This window comes from Paroedura picta, chromosome 4, assembly GCF_049243985.1.
Source record: "Paroedura picta isolate Pp20150507F chromosome 4, Ppicta_v3.0, whole genome shotgun sequence".
In the NCBI taxonomy this organism is placed as follows: Eukaryota; Metazoa; Chordata; class Lepidosauria; order Squamata; family Gekkonidae; genus Paroedura; species Paroedura picta.
Window position 1 is genome coordinate 112,769,333 of NC_135372.1, and position 20,286 is coordinate 112,789,618.

Genomic DNA, 20,286 nt, shown 5'->3' on the forward strand with positions numbered 1-20,286 from the left:
TGCTGGTGTCTTTAGAAAGATTGAATTACATCCAATTCCCAATTGAATCAGTTTTATTATATATGGTATCACTTTCTACTTTTCTATAAAGTATCCATGTCAGATCAATTTCTATTCTTTTTTACACCAGAGAACTTAGATCTAATAAAGCAGGTCATCTATAGCAATGAATAATTGGAAACTTTTTTGAAATTGGGGTTTTCTTTAGTTGTAGGCCACAGATTATCAACAAATGAGCAAACACTAGTTTTTTAAAAGTTACGAGTTTGTGATTTTGATAGATCTATATGGAAGTCTAGTCTATATGAACTATACTTGGAAGCACTGTAAATTAGTTCAGATGCCCCTGGTGGAACAATTCCTATGAAGAAGAAAACAAGGGAAATTGCTTTCAGACAGGAAGTCTTAACACTCGTAAATACAATTCAGACATCATAGAAACAAACAAACAAAAAGCCCTTGATTTGTTCATGGTGAGAATGAGCTAAGAATTCCTCACTTACATGCTTATTACCTCTTCCAAACAGCTGAAAAAGTGAAGACTTCCTGGTTCAGCATGAATCAAAGTTAATTGTGACATCTAAAATGTGTTTGTTTCCCCCTCATTAACTAAGATACTAAAACCCAGTTTAATTCTGAGTACTGAGAAAGTAACACAATCTAGTTTGGCACCCAAAGGTGGACATCACAGTGAAATGGAGTTAAATTGAAGACATCTCCAATAATTACGTTGTTGGAACATATGTAAAAAAATGGACATACTTGTTCACAGCACAAACCAAGTATTGTTTCTTTGACATCTGAATGCAGCCTAAGATTCTATACCAATGTTAAACTAGCACTCTACACATAAGTGGTATAGGGGTGCTGCCCCTCCCTCCCTCCTCATCTCATGCAATTACTGGCTTGTGAGCACTGTATTTACATGTGGATAAAGTGTCCATGTGTATGCTTCCTCCCTGTGATCTGGGACACACTTTCCAGCTATTCTTGGTCATAGGAAAGGAGCAGGTGAACATTTCTATGCTATGTAGGTGTTCTGCTCACAAGCCTGTGATTATGTGGAAGCAGGGGAGCAGACAGTGCAGGCCATCCTTGATCTGTGCAGGCTCACATGGGGTGTACACGTGAAGAAGCCTGCCATTGGATAGGTCTGTATAAGAGCTTCCAGGGGCACTGTGTATGGAAGTCAGAAGCTTGTTCCCGCCTGGGGATGACATTTTCCTGCACAAAAGCACCCCCACCCTACCTTGTGTTCCTCTTTTGCTGCTAAAGGAGAAAGTGGTGTTTGTGGAGTCTCCAGCTATAGTTGAGAGGGTTTTATCAAATTTGTTGAAGCTACGTTGGTTTCTCAGTCTCTTGCAAGAAGCCCTTTTCAAGAAGTGCTTCCTATGTAGAACAGATAGCCCAAACTTGCAAACACAAATTTGGATTGTTCTACATGAAGGGCATAGTATCTCCACGCCAGTGCTTCACGCCTAAAGCTCAGGGGAATAGGGCATCAAAACATAAAGCAGCATTGTGAGAGGAAGCCCTTAAAACTTCAGAGCCCTCATCCCAAGTCAGCTCCTGAGAAAACTTTCACCCGGGAGCTCATTCCACCAGGTAGGGGCCAGGACAGAGAAAGCCCTGGCCCTGGTTGAGGCCCTGTTGTTACCTATTCACCCAATTTGCATAGATGCTCCTCGGATTCTTCACAGTCTATGTTAGTTGGTCTTCACCATTTTGAATACGTTTGTATCATTCACAGACATCCACCACTACATTACACCTTGCCTATATTTATGCAACAGGAGCCCATTACAAGCATTAAGCCATATATTCTCAGTGCTTTTAGCACAGAAGAAGCTGTACTTAATGCAATTCTGCCTATTATCCATCAGTTAAATGGGCACTGTCTTGTGATAAGCCTGTGTACAAACGAAAAAACTTTGGTGCTTCTGAAAAGATGCTCACATAAACTACAATCATTTGCTAAACTTGGTGTCTGGATTTTCTAGACCCACTTGCTCATATCAACATACATCACCTAAATTTTGCCCTTGTAATCATTCATATATTCCCTAAAAAGTGTCAAAATAACCACGGATTGTAGCGCTTGATATATGTTAGGGTGTTGGTGGAAGACCAGGTTCAGATCCTCACTTTACCACGGAAACCTACTGGGTGATCCTGGACCAGTTGCGCACTTCAGCATACTGACAGGGTAACTGTGAAGATAAAATGGAAGAGGGAGAATATTGTAAGCCAATTTTGTCTCCATTGGGGAGAAAAGTAGAATATAAAATAAATTTATACAAATTTTTAGGTGAATGGAGGCTTCCTTACTGTGATTCCTCAAGTATGGAACTTTCTCCTCACGTTAGTTCCCGACACCTCCAGAGCTTTATAGTCAGATGAAAATTATTCTGTTTTCGTCAGTTCAGTATTTATTTGTGTGGTTGTTCTCTCTCCACTAGTTAAACTTATTTTCCTGTCCTTCCTGTTCATGTTATTCCTGCATTATATCTTCAGTTCTATGATTGGTTTATGGGTCTGTGCAGGATAATAAATGTGCTCGTCTGCCTTTTTTTTTAAGCTGCTGGGCTTGCTGGCTATAGTGTGATTTTTTAATGTAATAATATAGTGTGATTCTTTAATACTGCTTATATTTTTATTTAACATTGTTATATTAAAGTGGGGAAGTAGGGCATTAATGTCATATACAGATGGGTTGGGAGCTTATTCGGGCAATCACCAGGCAGATCACCATAATGATAAAGTGGCTGGCCTCTGTGCTGAGCAGCAAAATCAGACTACACAAAGACTGCATACTCAGCAGACTCCTTGAATTTGCAGGAAAATAGGAGTGAACCCAAGGGGGGGAATTGGAGCAAAAATCAATCTGATGAAGACTGAATATACTCTTAAGAACAAAAACTGAAAACATTTCAAAATTACTTACAGCGAAAGGGAGCAGGGAGAATTAGTCCATTCTAATCCTGGAGAGTTTGTACATGAACATACCTGACTCTGTCTTATACTGAATCAGATCAGTGCATCAAGGTCAGTATTGTCTACTCAGAATGGTGGCAGCTCTTAAGGGAATTAAGTAGAGGTGTTTCTCATCAACTGGCCCTCTTTAACTGGAAATGCTAGGGACTGAACCTGGGAACTCATACATACAAGGCAGATGCTCTTCCACTGAGCTACAACCCTATCTAGGGAATGTGGTGGAACATCTAACTTTTTATTCCTCATATGGCTTCTTGCTAGTTCCCAATTTGTAAAATCTTCATTAGGAAAGGTCTTTTTCCAATGTAGTGAAAGATTTGCCCCAACTCATCTTTATTATCTGCTTGTACTTCAACACAAGTAGTAATGGTATGGAGGTATATACTCCTGAATAAGCCCTCTAGAATTGTGCAATAGTTGCAAATTAGCCCATGATTGCAGTTTTTCACATAACATGTGGTTTGCAGTCCTTGACCTCAAAGATATGGCTATACAAGAGGATTGTAAGAATTCCTCAGCTCTGTGACAGTTCTTCCTATAAAGAAGGGTTGTTTTTTATACCCCATTTTTTACCACCTGAAGGAATCTCAAAGCAGCTTACAATTGCCTTTCCTTCCTCTTCCCACAACATCACCCAAGATAGGTGGAGCTGGAGAGCTCTGAGAACTGTGACTAGCCCAAGGGTTTGCTGCTGGGTGCATGTGGAGGAGCAGGGAATTATAGAATCAAACCCAGCTTTCCAGATTAGATTAACCACGATACCAAAATGTTTTCCGCTGCGTCCTGACCATCGTACCAAGAGTGTTCACAAAATGCATAGCTGAGGTGGTAGTTTACCTAAATCTTCAGGACTGTTGCATTTATTGTTAATCTAGACAACTGGCTTTTTGAAGTCCCTACTCATGCGGAGCAAGCACATCATGAGAAAGGCGGGATTAGAGGAGTCACAAATTGGGATCAAGATTGCAGGGATAAATATAAACAACCTCAGATATGCAAATGATACCACTCTAATGGCAGAAAATGAAGAGGAACTAAAGAGCCTGTTGATGCGGGTGAAGGAGAAGAGTGCAAAAGTTGCCTTGAAACTCAACATCAAGAAAACAAAGATCATGGCATCCGGCCCTCTCAATTCCTGGCAAATAGATGGGGAAGAAATGGAGATAGTGACAGATTTTATTTTCCTGGGCTCCAAGATCACTGCAGATGGGGACTGCAGCAAAGAAATTAAAAGACGCTTGCTCCTGGGGAGGAAAGCTATGGTAAATCTAGACAGCATCCTAAAAAGCAGAGACATCACTCTGCCAACAAAAGTACGTCTAGTCAAGGCTATGGTATTCCCAGTTGCAATGTATGACTGCGAAAGTTGGACCATAAGGAAGGCTGAATTGAGGCTTTTGAACTCTGGCGCTGGAGAAGACTCTTGCAAGTCCCTTGCAAGTCTCTTGCAAGTCTCCTAGAGGAGATCAGCCCTGACTGCTCCTTAGAAGGCCAGATCCTGAAGATGAAACTCAAATACTTTGGCCACCTCATGAGAAGGAAGGACTCCCTGGAGAAGAGCTGGGAGCGATTGAGGGCAAAAGAAGAAGGGGACGACAGAGAATGAGGTGGCTGGATGAAGTCACTGAAGCAAAATGTCTCTGTTTTTGTTCCCAGGGATCAAAAGGGAATGCTTTCTAGTTCCCTTGGACCCTATTCTATGCATTCTAGTAGTTCAATTTTGACCAGAGAAAGCTGGTTCCCAATTCTGTGGGCCTTAGCAGGGGGATCATTCATAACATTCCCATCAGGTAGGAATCTCCTTCAAATAGGAACACTGGCATCTTGAACCTCCATCCATCTGAAAGCTTGGTAGATAATTCAATGAACAGTTCTGAAAGAGTATCTGAGGACTTAGTATCTGCAAGAAAACCATCTACCAGGAAGTCTAAATGGCAGTGTTTTACTTTGTGGGCAAGGGAGAAAGAGTTCAAGCTGGACCAATCCTCACTGTCACAAATGTTGATTACCTCCTAGCTGTTATAGACCAGGGTTTGTCTATATCCTCAATTAAGGTCCACATAGTCACAATTTTAGCTTTTCATCTAGGATGTGACTCCCAAACGGTGTTCCAACATCCTCCTTCTAAGGTTTCAATTTGTTTCTGTTAATCTCTTGTTCCCCACTGAAGAAGAGAATGATGGAAGCTGCTTTGGGTCCCCACTGGGAAGCAAGGTGAGGTATAAATTAAGTAAATAACTTTGTCTGCAATTCTATGCACACTTGTTTAGGAGTAACTTCCATTGCAAACGGAATTATTAACTTCTCACTAAGTATGCTTAGGAATGAACTGCTAACTGAGGCATTACAAGATGCTTGCAGATTCTAATGATACATTTAATTATTTCATTTATAGTATGGTGTGCTCTATACTAAGAAATGGATTGGCCATTAAAACCAGACAAAGTGCCAGTGGGTCGAGAAGTACTAAAATAAAGACTGGTATAAAATAACCTTGCAATGTATTTTACTGCAGATTGCAGCAGTAATCATACCAACTACGCTTCATGATCTCTGCCTTTCATATGGGAGTTGTGATTGATAAAAGTTCTTTAACAGAGGCTACTAAATTGTCACAATGTTTATCTTTATTGGCAGTGCACATCACATTCTTCATCAACCTCACTGCAGAGTTAAATTGTACTTCTTCGGGAGAGCAGGTCAAGCACTAACTAGTATGGATTTTGACAAGAGCTTTTACTGTTAATCTGTTTTGTGCATTTCTATAGTATACTTACAGGAAACAGAATAGCATCTAATTTACTGTGCCAGTTGCACACTTTATTTGTTTGAGTACCAATCTCATCAGTGAAATTATGTATGACCCTGATTTTCATTTGCTTTGAGCAGCCTAATAAGCATCAGTATGGCTATTTGCATTTGTAATACCAGTTCTCCTCTTGACAATTTGCTATGACTAAGAAAGTATTTAAGGAATTCCTCAGCGTGCTAGCTGGCCTTCCTCACATAACTCGAGGAAGCAACATAGCACTTAGGTTATGACCAATGAAGACTGGAACATAAGAAAACAAAAGCGGCAAAAACAACAAAATTACCCCACCAAAGGCTGCACAGTTGTTGAAGACCATGCAAAGCAGGTTACTAACGACCTTCTAATACAATGCACCCCAACCCTTTTGTACAACAATCCGGGTGTTTAAAACAGCAGTTGAAAACTGTGTTTAAAACGCTGCCTCTTTAATTTAGATTCAAGCGGGTAGCCGCGTTGGTCTGAAGAGTCCAGATTGAGAGTCCAGTGGCACCTTTAAGACTAGCAACATTTTATTCAAGGAATATGAGCTTTCAACTGCACGCACACTTCCTCAAGTACAATTTCTCTCAGACATTGTATCAGGGGGAGTGTGCGTCCACACGAAAGCTCATACCTTGAATAAAACTTTGTTAGTCTTAAAGGTGCCCCTGGACTCTCAATCCTTCCCTCCATTGATTTTCAAGCCGAACCGGCTAACCCCCCTGAACAGAGTAAAATGGAGATGCCCAACTCAAAGCGAAGGCAAGAAGCGCGTGCGCCGCTCTCTCTCTTGCATTCCTCTCTATGGCCAGCGGTCGCACGTGCAGGGGGCCTGTGTGGCCAGAGCTACAGGAAGGAAGCCGCGCGGGAGAGCTGCCTTCTGTTCTCTGCCCTCCGTCTCATTCCCTCCGCGGGAAGAGGAAAGACTCGTTTCCCCATAAACCCGCGTGGGCTGCAGGGGGCGCTGTTCGAAACCCTCCACCCGCGCGGTTCCCGCCGGCGTCGCTCCCTGGACGCGAGCACGTCGCTGGGCGCGCGTTTGGCGCGCAGTGGCGGCCGCCGTAGGCCGCTCAGTGGCGCCTTCCCGCCCCACCCCCGTTTCTCTTTCGGCTTCGCTGGCGGGCTCCTCCGGTGGCCCCTTCTCCGTCCGTCCCAGTCGGCGCGAGGCTGCGAAGAGGGTGCAGCGGGATGTCGGGCGTGGGGCCGGGGCCCGTGGCTCAGGGGCTGAAGGAGGCGCTGGTGGAGACCCTGAACGGGATCCTGTGCCCGGTGCAGGGGGTGCGTGCCGCTGCCGAGGAGCAGGTGAAGGTGCTGGAGGTGACCGAGGGTGAGTGGGGGAGCCGCGGTGGGCTGGGAAGGGTGGGGTTCCGTTCCCCTCCCCCCTTCCGTCCTGGATGTCGGCCTCCTGCATTTCAGGTCTCTCGAGATGGGGCGGGAGCCGGGTGGGAGTTGCTCTCCCTCACCCAGCCCCTTCGCGGCAAGCGGGATGGAGATTTACGCGAGCAGGATGAAGGGAGGGAAACTCATGCTCAGTCGTCGCCGGCTCCGCATTCCTTTTCGGAGGTTCAGGGTTGGCTTCCGCCGCGCCGATGACCCCCCGGCTCGCTTTCCTCTCAAGAGGCACCGATTCCAACCGTGACTGTGTTTCTCGTCCTTCCGCCCACCTTGTATGGCTTGACACTTGGACTGTGCAGTTCCTGGTGGTGGTTGAGGATGCTGGGCTGTCGCTCTGTTGGCTTCCTGGTAAAGTGCCACAAGGAGCAAAGAGAGCAAATAGGGAGAGCACCGTTGAAATTGAGGGTGGGGGTGGTGTTTTTGCTTACCACAGGAAATTGGTTAAGTCTTGGGTAAGTTGTGTATCTCAGGCAGTTAATAGGAAAAGTTGATAAGGATGGTCAAATACAAATAATGGAATCAAATGATGAAATTTAGAGTCAAGTCTGCTCTGCAGTTTTCCAAATAGTGAAACTTGCTCCTTAGTTGATAAAGTGAGCTTCATTCATTCTTCATTGCATGTGTTGAATCCTAAATCTAAAGCTATGTTTCAGCACATGTAGTAGAATGGAATGTATGCACATTTAAGAAGGCCTCTCATATATTCCAAATTGGGAGGGAGAACCTACTTTATTGCTGTTGATGTACTTTATGTATTGGTTATGTCAGTAAATTCAAATATTAAATCAGACCTGGAAATGGAGACTTCTCCCCACATTAGCTGGGAATTTAGACTGAGTTCTTATGATCTCACTATGACAACTTATGAGTAGTTATGCTTGCACTACACCTATTGCAATTATGTCATGCAAGGAGAAGGGATATATTTAAAAGGTCTATCTGTCTATCTTTTATCCCATGCTTCTTCAGAGTCATTAAGGTCTGTGATTCTCGCTTCCCTATTTTATTCTTACAGCCCTATGTGGTGCACATGAACATATAAATGAAGTTGCTATGTACAGAGTCAATCTATTAAGGCCAGTTATTTACTCTGTGGGCCTTGAGTTAGGATCCTTCAAATCACCAACTATCTTTGAACTGGAGATGCCAGGGACTGATCCTGGGATTATCTGCATGCAAAACAGATACTGTACCACTGAAACAATAGTGCATCTCAGATTGGCTTGAGAATGACCGACTCAGTTTCACCTAGCAAGCTTCTTGACAAAATGGGAGTTTGAACAAGGATCTCCCAAATCTTTGTCCAATATTTTATTTATTTATTTATTGGATTTATAACCCGCCACTCTTAAAAATCGGCTCACGGTGGGTAACAAAAGAAAATCATCAATACAATAAAATTCAATAAACTCCCCATTAAAACCCAATCGCAATACAAAAATCACATGGCCCTCCTGAAAACAGGAAGGCCCTTGCAAGGGCAGCATGGGTGAAGCAAGATATTTGGTACTAGATGTATCTTCTTTGCCACTACACTATTCAGTCATAGCTTTCACTATTGAGTCATAGCTTTCACCTCACCTCGTGTCATAACCAGCATAGTACTTCTGTGATGCTCTGCTACTTATTACAGGGTGAGGCCCAATATTTTTTGTATGATTTGTATTTTTTCTGTCCTGTTAGTTTGGCATATTGAGGGGACTTTTCTTTTGACCTGGGACCATGCTTTGAGGCCTCTTCTCAGATATATAAATCTCAGGTATACAAATCTAAATAAATAAATAAAAATAAATAGATGCCTTTTCTCATAGAACAGTGTTGTATCTTGCTCAGTTTCTTAGGAGATAGATACAATGATACAGTTTTGCCAAAGGTTTGCTCAGAAAGGCAGAAGTGTTAATCTTTTGTGTAGGAGTCGGTTGCTCTTTTGAGAATACCAGTAGCTATTCATAAAAACTTGCATGGACTCTTGCAAAGGGCTCACAGACTCCATGAAAAGGTTCTTTAAGGATAACATTAGGCCTTTCACAAAGGAATAGGTTTTTATGGAGTCTAAAGTAATCTAAGCAATGTATTAAAGTAATCTAAGTTAGCGATCCCCAACCTGTGGGCCGTGGACCACATGTGGCCTTCGACTAGTTGGAGGTGGGCCCCGAAGGACGCCTTCTCCCCCCCCGCCCTTTACTTCATCCCCCCCAGCCCTTTACAACACACTTCATTGTTGTGGTGTGTCTGTATCTTATTTTGAAGGGATGTTTAAACATTACCATAGCAATCAGAGAGCGCTAGGGCAGTGGTTGAGAGTAGAGGAGTAAACTACCCCCCCACCGGGCCTCAGTAAAAGGCGTTGAGTGGTCCCCGGTGATAAAAAGGTTGATCTAAGTAATGAAGTGCAATATATGTTTTCTTTGTAACTTTCCAGATATTCTCACTCTGCTTTCTGCCTAGGAAAGCACTGTAGGCTTTCTGAAGAGCTTTCTAAGTAAGAAAGTCCCCAATATTGTCCCCATTCAGGAAACCCTTCCAGGGCCGTCAAGGAACCCCAGGGTTTCATGAAACACCAGTTGAGAAAGCCTGCACTAGACCTTCTGTGTCTTAAACATCATATCCAACTCCATTTGCATAGCAGTAACTTCAACTGTGTGTAACATCAGTAACTCAATGGGACAATATTGTAGAATGTCTACATGGGCTTCAGCTCATGCATAACCTCATTACATCAGCTGACCCAACTTTTGTCTGGAGAGTATTGCAGCAGCTAGTATAATCAGATTAGACATCAGCCTTCCCACCCAATTTAGGAAATTCTACTTTTGGACATTCCATACTAAGCTGAGAAATGAATGTCAAAATTCCTTCTTGGCTGAGGAATGGAAGACATTGCTGTTGGTATGCAATATAAGAGAGACATTTGAGTCTAGTAGCATCACAGAGATCAACAAGATTTCCAAGATAAAGATTTCCTATCAAAGTTACATCATCAGATGTAAACAGGAATAAAGATCCCGACACCCTTATATCCCAATCAGAAGGTGATAGAACTATTGTAACGAAGGGAGTCACTTTAATCTTCTGGACATACCATTGCTGACCTAAGTGTGACAGTCCTCAAACGCAAAGATTTCAAGGGGAGATTAAAAACTGAGATTGCTGAACACACCCCACCCCCAGGCTGAATAGAGGCATGGGATTATTATTTCACTACAGATGCTAATTTTCTGGCCCAGGCATTTCTTAACATGCTCTATGATTTGTACTGTTCTTTTGCATCCTGATTCACTTCTTCAACACCCCTCGCATCTTCTGACTGAGATACTAGGGCTCAGTAATCTCCATTCGTACTTTCCTATCTGATGAAAGGAGCATTGAGTCTCAAAAAGCTATATGTGGAAACCTTATTTCTCTCTAAGAAACTACTGGACTTGAATCTTTCTAAAGGTAGAGAATCCTTACTTGTTGACTTCTTATTCATTTCTTATCTGTTGTTACTTGCAGCTTCCTTCACTGTCCATTCTTCAAATAGCTATTGTTTTCTAGTTCAGTCAGGAGGTAAAGAATACTTTTTTAATCCATGGCTTTGGGAAGTGGCAAATACAGGGGTAGGGTATCTCTCACTGGTGGAGACAGGAAATGGATAGTCATGCCCTGCCTCCTTGACTAAATGGTGAGAATCACCCATTGTGTCTTGCTTTCTTCAGAGTTGAAGGAACTCTCATCGTACATATCAAGCTCATCTTTCTCCTGACAATACTATCTCCTTGCATTGGCCATATGGAAACAGTGAACTTTTTCAATGGTAGGTCCTTTCTTCTGGAATGGCCTACCAGGATGATTGTGAAGGGGGCCTTTACTTGTTGCATTTAGGAAGAAGTGTAAGATAGTTTTATTTCAGCAGTCATTTGGTGGAGGTAAACAGTTTTGGCTATTTGGCTCATTATTAACTGTATAACTGGAGAGCCAACTTGGTGTAGTGGTTAAGAGCGGAGAACTGGATTTGATTCCCTACTGCTCCATATGCAGCCAGATTGGTGACCTTGGGCCAGTCATAGTTCTCTCAGCCTTACCTATTTCTTAGGGTGTCTCTTGTGGGGAGATAAAGGGTAGGCGATCGTAAGCCACTTTGAGACTCCCTTCAAGTAAAAAGAAGCTCTGCTTCTTCTAATGTTTTCATCTTGCTGATAGACGTTAATGATGTTTTTGTGTCCTTGTAGCTATTGCTGCAATGGTAATCACGTAAAGTCTGAGGTGGTAAGGCAGGATATAAATCTTGCAAATAAAATTAGGATGAACTTCCTTTACACCTACCACACATTTATCACCAACAACAGAAACAACATTTCTGACTGATTCAGTGTGGCTAAGCCAGAGGAAACTGTCGAGACCTGGTAGTAGCCATAAGAAGCTGATTGCTACTCAGAAGATCAGGGAACAGTACTGCTGTTAAATAATAACTGAGGTTTGCTCATTATAGGAGTGGCTGCTTGAGAAGCTTGAGGACACATCACCTTTCCAGTTTCAGTAGCAAGCCCAAGCTGTGTTCCATGAAATAATGTCAGTGTGGATTGTGGGTCACTGTAAAGCCGTCTGATCTGACTAGCTTTTACTTTGCTTGCTTAGAGCCCTCACAGTTTCTTTCAGATGCTTCTGGATAGGTGTAGTATATTATTTATACTCAGGCTGACTGCAAAGTTGTATTGAAACTGGAGTTTCTGAATTGATTCGAGGGGAATACAGTACATTACAGCAGTCTGCTCTTGATATTACTGTTGTATAGATCTAGATAGTCTGATCAGCTGTATCAAGGTAAGGGAACATTCTTAGTCTAGGCTGGGTTAGTAGAAAGCGTTTTTTGCTTTTCCAAGCAGCATTTGCTTTGTCTTTTCAGGGTTTAGTTTCAGTTTGTTCACTCTTAGCCAGTTAACCACATCAGTCAGGCAACTATTTAGGACCTCTATCACCAGGAGATTTGGATAAGGCTATACAGAGCTCATTAATGCTCAGCATGGTCAGTGGCAAAAGGAAATGTGGTTGCCAAAGGATCCGCTGGCTCAACACAATCAAAGCCAACACAGGGATGACTGTGAACCAACTAAAAGAAGTGGTCATTGACAGAGACGCATGGAGGAAGCTTTCCTATAGAATCACCGAGGGTCAGACATGACTGAATGGATGACCTCATCATCATGATACAGAGTTGGTTCCAGACCTGCAAATAATTTGATCTAAGGGCTTTACATGGAGATGAAAACTGAGGGGGATAAAATTGCATCCTGTGGAACCTTACAAGATAGATTCCACACAGGTGATAACTGGCTAACTGACTCTTTAGGGTTGATCCATGAGGGATGAGTTGAACCAATTTAAGGCACACCCCTGATGCCTACTTCTGCCTCCAAGCATCTCAACAAAATGGCTTGATCAGCTGTACCAAAGGCTGCAGAGAAATACAGTAAGAGCAACAGAGAGATAAGGTAAAGGTATCCCCTGTGCAAGCACCGAGTCATGTCTGACCCTTGGGGTGACGCCCTCCAGCGTTTTCATGGCAGACTCAATACGGGGTGGTTTGCCAGTGCCTTCCCCAGTCATTACCATTTACCCCCCAGCAAGCTGGGTACTCATTTTACCGACCTCGGAAGGATGGAAGGCTGAGTCAACCTTGAGCCGGCTGCTGGGATTGAACTCCCAGCCTCATGGGCAAAGCTTTCAGGCGGCTGCCTCACCACTCTGCGCCACAAGAGGCTCTAACAGAGAGATATGGCCTTTATTTATACCCAGAGGAAGATCATCAACTAAACCTAGCAGAGCTGTCTGGAGCAGACAGATGACTTCTTTAAATGGTTAATGGAAGATGCCCTGAGTTAGTGACTGGATTTATAACAGATCAGCTGGCTAATGACATCTATAGATAGATGTCTGAAGTTACATTCCTTGTTATGCAGTGAAGTTATAGTTTTTGGTGTTTGGAAGCAATGTCAGTTCTTATTAGTAATATACACATTTTGCTTGTCATAGAAGTTCATTGGTTTTGGCCTGGTAATGTAATTGTTTGACCTTAGCAGTAAATTATATAATTTTATTAGAGCCATTTACACAATATACATATATTTAGATTAGATGTTTGCCTAAGACAATTTAAGTATAAGGTTAAAATGTCTTAACAATGACCATCAAATGGGCATCATACCAGTGCATTTTAAAGATGTGGATCTGGCTGCTGTGCTCAGTTTGAGAACACATGTAGCATCAAAACCAATGTACATGCAGTGGCAAGTCCGAATTGGCTGGCGTATAATGCGTGACATTTTATAGTTGCTGGGGGGTGGGGGAGAAGCTCAAGGATAATGTTGGTTTGTTTTATGGGGCCCAAAGATATAGAAGGTTGTTATTAATGGTATAGCACATGTTATGGGCTATATCCTGCACCAGGTACAGGGAAAGGTGGTGTATGCCATCAGCTAAATGCTGTCCTTATCTGTGCACTATGGTAAGATACCACCCTGTAACTGGGGGAAGAAACCCACAATTATTCTCATGCTCTACTAATAGGTGAAGATAGTGGCATTAGTTGACTGAATATATCTGTTTATGTTGCTTTCTGTTATTAATGGTACTTTGTTATTTTGGGAGTTACTTTGTTGGTTATTTTAAACAAGTCAGTATTATGACTGTGTATTTGTAATAAGGAAAAAGTGGTTCTGGATATAGTTTTATATTTTATAGCCACATTATATACTTTCTGTTCAGAATCCAGTGACCTGTCTTTGATGCTGGAAATATTGTTGAATATAATGTTTTACTTGCTACCATCAGGCTTACCTAAGAATTCATAATTCTCTGCTAGAGCTGTTGTGTCGATATGCTGAATAAGTGCATTGCCAAGTACAGGTTGTCTTGTACACCAGCTAATTTGACTATCTGGTTGGAGGAGATGGTCAAGAAAGATACATTTATCCGTAATAAACTGTACTGCCCTCATAGGTGTCTATTATCCTGTAATCTAGGGTTATATCTACTGTCATATACTAATTCCATTAAATTGGAAACTGACAGAGAAAGAGATTACTTTCTGATTCTTACCTGAGGTTTTCTGGATCTTTTCCAGTATAACCTAGACATGGTTCTTCTGCGGAGGGGGAGCCCTCGGGGGATCAAGACTCAGCCCTGAGCATGTGGTGTTCACTGAACCTAGCTGATGGAGCCTGCATTCAAATAAAGGCCAGTTGTGCAGTTTGTTTTTTTACTAATGGTCTTGGCTTTGATTCCACAAGTAGCTTTAGATGTCTAAAATATGTGCAAGTTTTTAACTGTCTGGATATTTTATAGCAAGAGGAACTTTAATGTTGCTTGGTATGCTCCTGCAAGGAATAGTGTCCCATCGTAACTCAGGAACCCTTGAAGAAAGAAAATGCAAAGCTTTAAGTTGCATTCTTTATATTGTACCTCATTAGCTTTATATATTGTGTGCTCCATTTGTTGTATTTCTAATGAAGTGAAGTAGAGAGGTTCATGAGAAGAATATAAATATGGGTTTAGCTGGCAAGAGGTTTCAAATTTTTGTCTGATTGGACTAACAGTGCCAAATGGGTGAATTTATAAGATTTTTGCATTAATAATTTGGTAGTTAAAATTTGGCTTATATTTTTGAGCTAAAATTATTAAGTTATACCACCAAGTGAATTAAAGCTAAATATGTTTTTAGAACATAAAACAATCTCAACCTGATTAACAGACAACTCTTATTAATTATGTGTAACTATGGGCATTTAGGAATACAACAGGCGTTATATTTGGGGGGTGGGGGGGAAGAACTCTGTGATGGTCTCTCCCTCCCCCAGGACCTGGAAAGGCTGCAGGCTGGAGGCTTCCGGGAAGGAAACTCACTAGCAGGGGCAGTTCTCACGCAGCAGGAATCTGCAGCCTTTAAGCCTCAGAGGAAAGTGGAAGGAGGAGGGGGGATGGTCAGGGGTGGGAGACAGAAGGCAATTGGATGGCCACTGGACAGGCAGGCAAGCTGGATGGAGGAGGAGGCACTCAGGGGTGGGACAGCCATCCTGAGTGGATGTTCCATGTAAACCGCCCTGAGCCTCCAGGGAGGGCGGTATATAAATTAAAATACATAAAATAAATAAATAACTGTTAAGCGCTGAATGGCACTTAAGCCATGAGACACGCTTCTCCTCCAAGGTCTTACCAGAAATATATTACGTGGAACAGATTACTATAAGGGTTAAATTGAAAACATAGAAAAAATCAATCATTTCCAACTCCACTCAGCTATCCATTTCTGACTCTGTGGAGGAATCTCAAGCTGTTCTTGTGAAATGACTTGTAAGTAAAAGGACACACTTTTTGCTTGCAACATCTACTAAATCATGTGGCTTTAGTGAAGGGCAACCTCCAAAAGTCAGTTGTCTCATGGAGCTATTAGTTTGAGTTTTCTTTGGACAGCTTCACATTTTATGGCATACTTGGTTGCTGCATGTACATTATTGTATCTTTTGTCTCAGAAACACAAATGGCAAATGTTATAACCCACTTGTCTGTAAACACTTGTCTGGGAACTCTAATTGGTTCAGGATTCCCAGACCCATGTAGATGGTTCAGGTAACATATGTGATTGTTTATACCTTATATATTTGCTGAGGTTTCGTGTAGCATCAGTATAGCTGTAAGATTTGCTGAGTAAAGTGTGGTGCTTCTCTTAGTTCTGATAAGGGCCCGTAGCAGTTCACGTGATACAGCCTCGTTTCACCCTGAATGAGAATCAGAAGTCTACCTCATTTGGCAAATAATAGAATTATATGCCAGTCTCTTCCTACTCTTGTCTCATTTAGTGAGCCATTGGGGAAAAGATGGGAATAGCGAGTTGTAGTTCCTTAGACCAGGGGTCATCAACCCCCAGTCCGCGGCCCGCTGGCGGGCCACAAAGGCCACGGTACCGGGCCGCCGGCAGCCATGCCTGCCTTCCCCCGCTGGCAGGAAGAAGGAAGGGAAGAGGCAGGTGCAGCCGCCAGTATGGCGGCGACGCAAACACGCATGCGCGCTGTTAACCGCGCGCACATTAGCGCCCCCTAGTGGCGAAAACGTGCACGTGCAGTTGTCGTGCATGCGCATTAGCGCCACCTCGTGGCGAAAACATGCATGCGCGGCAACTGCACGTGCACGTTTTCGCAGCACCCGGGCCGTCAGCTCTTCCCTCACTCCGGAGGCGGTCCCTGACCTGAGAAAGGTTGGGGACCGCTGCCTTAGACCAGTGGTCCGCAACCTTTATTAGGCTGTGGACCGGTCGGGGGGAGGGCGCTCCGGCTGCCACGCATGAGCGACAGCCAATGCGCAAATTCGCATGCGCTGCAGGTCCGCGCATGTGCGCTTGCTCCATACGTGGCTGCAAACGCTCCCCCCCTCCCGCAAAAAGAAGCTTGCTGGGCTGGGAAGTTTCTCACTGCGCCGGGGGGGGGAGCCGCGGCCCGGTGCCGGGGTCTTCGCATTTATTCTTTACCCCCTTTTTCTCCCTATGCTCAATAGCATGTTCTCTCCCTACTCTCATCTTTATATCTCTGCTTCTTCCCTCTTTGTTCCTGGTCTTCTCTTCTCTGCCATCTTTATTTTGACTCTTTGCTTTCAGTGACAGTAACACCCAAGGCTTTAATTTTCCTAAGCAGTTCATACATGAAAGGAGTCTTGGATACAGGCCAGCTGGAAATGCAGGTGTATCATGTACTTTTTGAATCCATGGAAAGGACAAGCATAAGATGTTCTTTTCTGTCTACCCTCATTTTAGTGCATTTAGATAGGCCTTAGATATTTCATAATGAGATGGCAAATGGCTACAAGTGCTGACTGGAATTAATGAGGAGGGGGTGGTAGAAAGCCAGAGATGGGGCTGCAGTTGGCCCATTGGCTTGCTTTTGCATATTATTGGTGTGTGTGCTGCCGCCACAGTTGGAGTTGCGGCGTGAGGGTGGTTGAGAACCGCTGCTCTAGGTCCTATCCTCCACTGCCAACAGGAACCACTCCTTGCCCTCCTCTAAGTGACAATCTTTCAAATGCCTAGAGCAATCATATGCCCTCTCAACCTCTTCTTCTTCAGGCTGAACATTTCCAGGTCCCTTAACCTTTCCTCATAGGGCTGCTTCATCAGGCCCTGGATCATCCTCATGGCTCTCCTCTGTACCCTCTCTGCTTTGTCCACATCCTTTTATCTTTTTGGAAGTGAGACTTCCAGAACTGCACACTACTCCAGGTGCAATCTGACTTAATGCAGTATACAGCTGTGCTATGACATTGTGCAGTTCTGATGCAACGCCTCTGTGGATACTATCACCTTCTTTATTTCCACATCACACTTTCTGCTCATATTTAGCTTACAGTCCATAAGTACCCCAAGATCTCATTCACACACAATCATACCCAGAAATGTACCTCCCATCCATTATGCATACTTCTCATTTTAGTCACCCAGATGTAGAACTCTGCGCTTCTCCTGATTGAACTGTTACCACATTATTGTCAAAACTAGGCTTTACAGCCTATCCATAAGGACGGGCTATGAAGGGGCTGGGGCACCCGCCCCCCGCCGACTCTGCTGCCTCACCACGAGCCTCGGAGCCTGTCCCAAGGCCCGTGGGAAGGCTCCCCTGGTTGGCCCCCTCCCCGGCGATCGGCCGGCTTCCCACGGGGCAGGGAACAGGCCCGTGGGAAGCCTTCCATGGGTGCCCAAATCCCCGGCACTCCCCCTCCCACTCACAGCTGCCTACCTGCCGTATCGCTGGGCATCCGGGGTGTGGGTGGGTTGGGAGGCGCTCTGCGCCTCCTGACTCGTCAGTCTGGGGCCAAGGGACCAATCGGAAGGCGCGCACAGTTTCGTGCCTTCCAATTGGCCCTTCCGCCTGTCAGTCCAGGGCGAAGGGGCCAATTGTTGCCCATCCCAGACTTGGCCCACCCCACCCCCCTTAGCCTTTTATTAATACCGCAGAATGCAGTTTACAGATGATTTAACTATTGAAAAACTAAGCGAAACTTCTGAATGAGTGCTGGCCTGGTGGATTTCAAGGCAAAGACAAGAAAGACCACTGGTGTTAACCAGCAGGGCTCCTATGTTCCATCTGTCATAGATAGTCCCAGTTTTTACAGTTAGATCATTCTGTGCCATATGTGCTGATATGGATAATATAATTTGCAATTGATCCTTGAAAAATGGCTAGAATAAATACAAAATAATTGAAAATAATATATTTGCGCACTTTTTCACATTTTATGAAGTTGCATCTTCTCTAGGCAGTCTTGTTAAGTCTCTTGTACAGAGATATACTGCCTTTGTAGCACAGTTGTAGTGCTTCTTGAGGGGTAGTAATGCATTTCTTAGGGCCAATACTTGTTGATTTGTTATAATATGGGTAATAATTGAATCGATATAATACATTGATCCAAATAGTCCTGTGAATCTTTGCTTCAGAAGGCTTGAAGTTACTAAATCAGTTGTATAAGTTGTTTATATATAACAATTATTTGGACCTTGATGATAAATAGCTATTACATATTTGATTACAAACCTTGAGGTGAACCAGCTTTCAACATAAACTTGATATCTGTCTCAGGAAATCATTTTACAATTAATTATTTTTGTGCTTGGTCCTGTTGATCACACCTCCTCATTTGTCACCATTATATTTAGTTTTCTTGCCACTGACAACAAATATAAAACTTGCCATGGCAAACTTTCTAAATCTGATAAGCATGTGTTAAGTGCTGCAGAGAAATTTATCTACCCATTTATTCAGTGCTAATTTAAAATGCTGAGAGATATGCAAAATTTCTGGAAATTTTCAGGAGGGGGACAGAAATGTCAGGCAGTATTAAAATATATGCAATGCTTACTGTCTTATCACACTTAAGCTACTTTCTTTGCTTTAGCAATATGAAATGCATCATTTACAACTTAGCATATAAAACTGGAAGGGCTCTCTTCAGCCACCATTTTGAAAATCCCCACATCGCAGTACTATTGAGGGGCCTTTACAGTACCTTGGTACCATGGTTGGAAAACCCTTGGTAAGAGCATTAGGACGTATCACTATGGGAGAATTATAATAAGGGTGCTGATAAGGGTGCTGGTGTTGATTTTTAAATCCCTGTATAACTTGGGGGCCACCATATGAACCTACCTGACTGTCATGCCCTTGAGGAGATAATCAGCCACAGTGCTGAGCCAACATCCATTCACCTTTCAAGAGGGGTATGTGAAATATTTGGAGAAGCAAAGCAGGAGTTAGTTCAAGACTGCTTCAGGGAGAGTGCAGTCTGGTCATCCTCCGTAAAAGAGAAGATACTTTGAAGGTTATCTCTGCCTGGTAGTATGACAGAGTCTAGCTCTACCTCTGTGAGGTAGTTAGATGGTAAGATTGTGTGATTGTTGGGCTCATCTCTAGTAATGAACTTATTCTGTGCCATTTAGTCCGACGCTTGGGAAAGGGCAGGCTAGTGCGGGTGGAAGTCTGTGTGTGCAAGAGGATCCAGCCTAGTGGCTTGTCGGTAGAAGCCGGTTTGTGGGTGAAAGTGTTTGTCGCCCTCTGCCAGTATTGTTTTGTTTGGGATTTTCTCACTGACTTTCAGTAGCCCTCCTTCCTGTTTCCATATTTTTATGTGTTTGTGTGTTTTTATTTTTAAATATATTTACCCGTGTATTTTAAACACTTTTCAGTGTTCCAGATATTTTAATAATTGCTCCCTCTGGGGACCTTGAATACAGTGGAAAGATGGCAAACAAATGTGTGTGTGTGTTTTTTTTTTGGGGGGGGGGTTAATAGTATACCTGCACTGGAAGGATGAGCAGCAGGATCTGGTATTGTCATCCTGTCATATGAACTTTTAATCAGTAGCATCTTCAAAGTAAATGTTTTTATAATTGAAACCATGAAGTCTAAGTGTAAATTGCTAACCAACAGTCAATTTCCTTGTTTTTGAGCTGTTTTGTTGAAATATCTAACACTTTAAATATATGAATGCCTTTTACTTACCTCTCCTTATATCTTAATGTCTTTTGTTAACTTGATGGAGTGAATATGTAACTGGAGCTCACTAATATTCTTAGTGTGATATCTGTCTTG

At 43.1% G+C, this 20,286-nt stretch overlaps 1 protein-coding gene across 2 annotated transcripts in view; it reads left to right on the top strand.

Annotated features, from left to right (window-relative positions):
- The first annotated feature begins 6,742 nt into the window (after positions 1–6,742).
- IPO9 (importin 9) overlaps positions 6,743–20,286 on the top strand; it is a 46,116-nt gene continuing 32,572 nt past the window's right edge. The window contains exons 1-2 of one of the 2 annotated variants that reach the window (XM_077335157.1): positions 6,746–7,112; positions 14,283–14,395. Coding sequence is in view for 1 of the 2 variants with exons in the window: in XM_077335156.1 (XP_077191271.1) it covers positions 6,974–7,112 (139 nt within the window). In the remaining variant the exon portion in view is untranslated. Of the gene's footprint in view, positions 7,113–14,282; positions 14,396–20,286 lie in introns of both variants that reach the window. The other variant, XM_077335156.1, reaches the window with a different exon arrangement.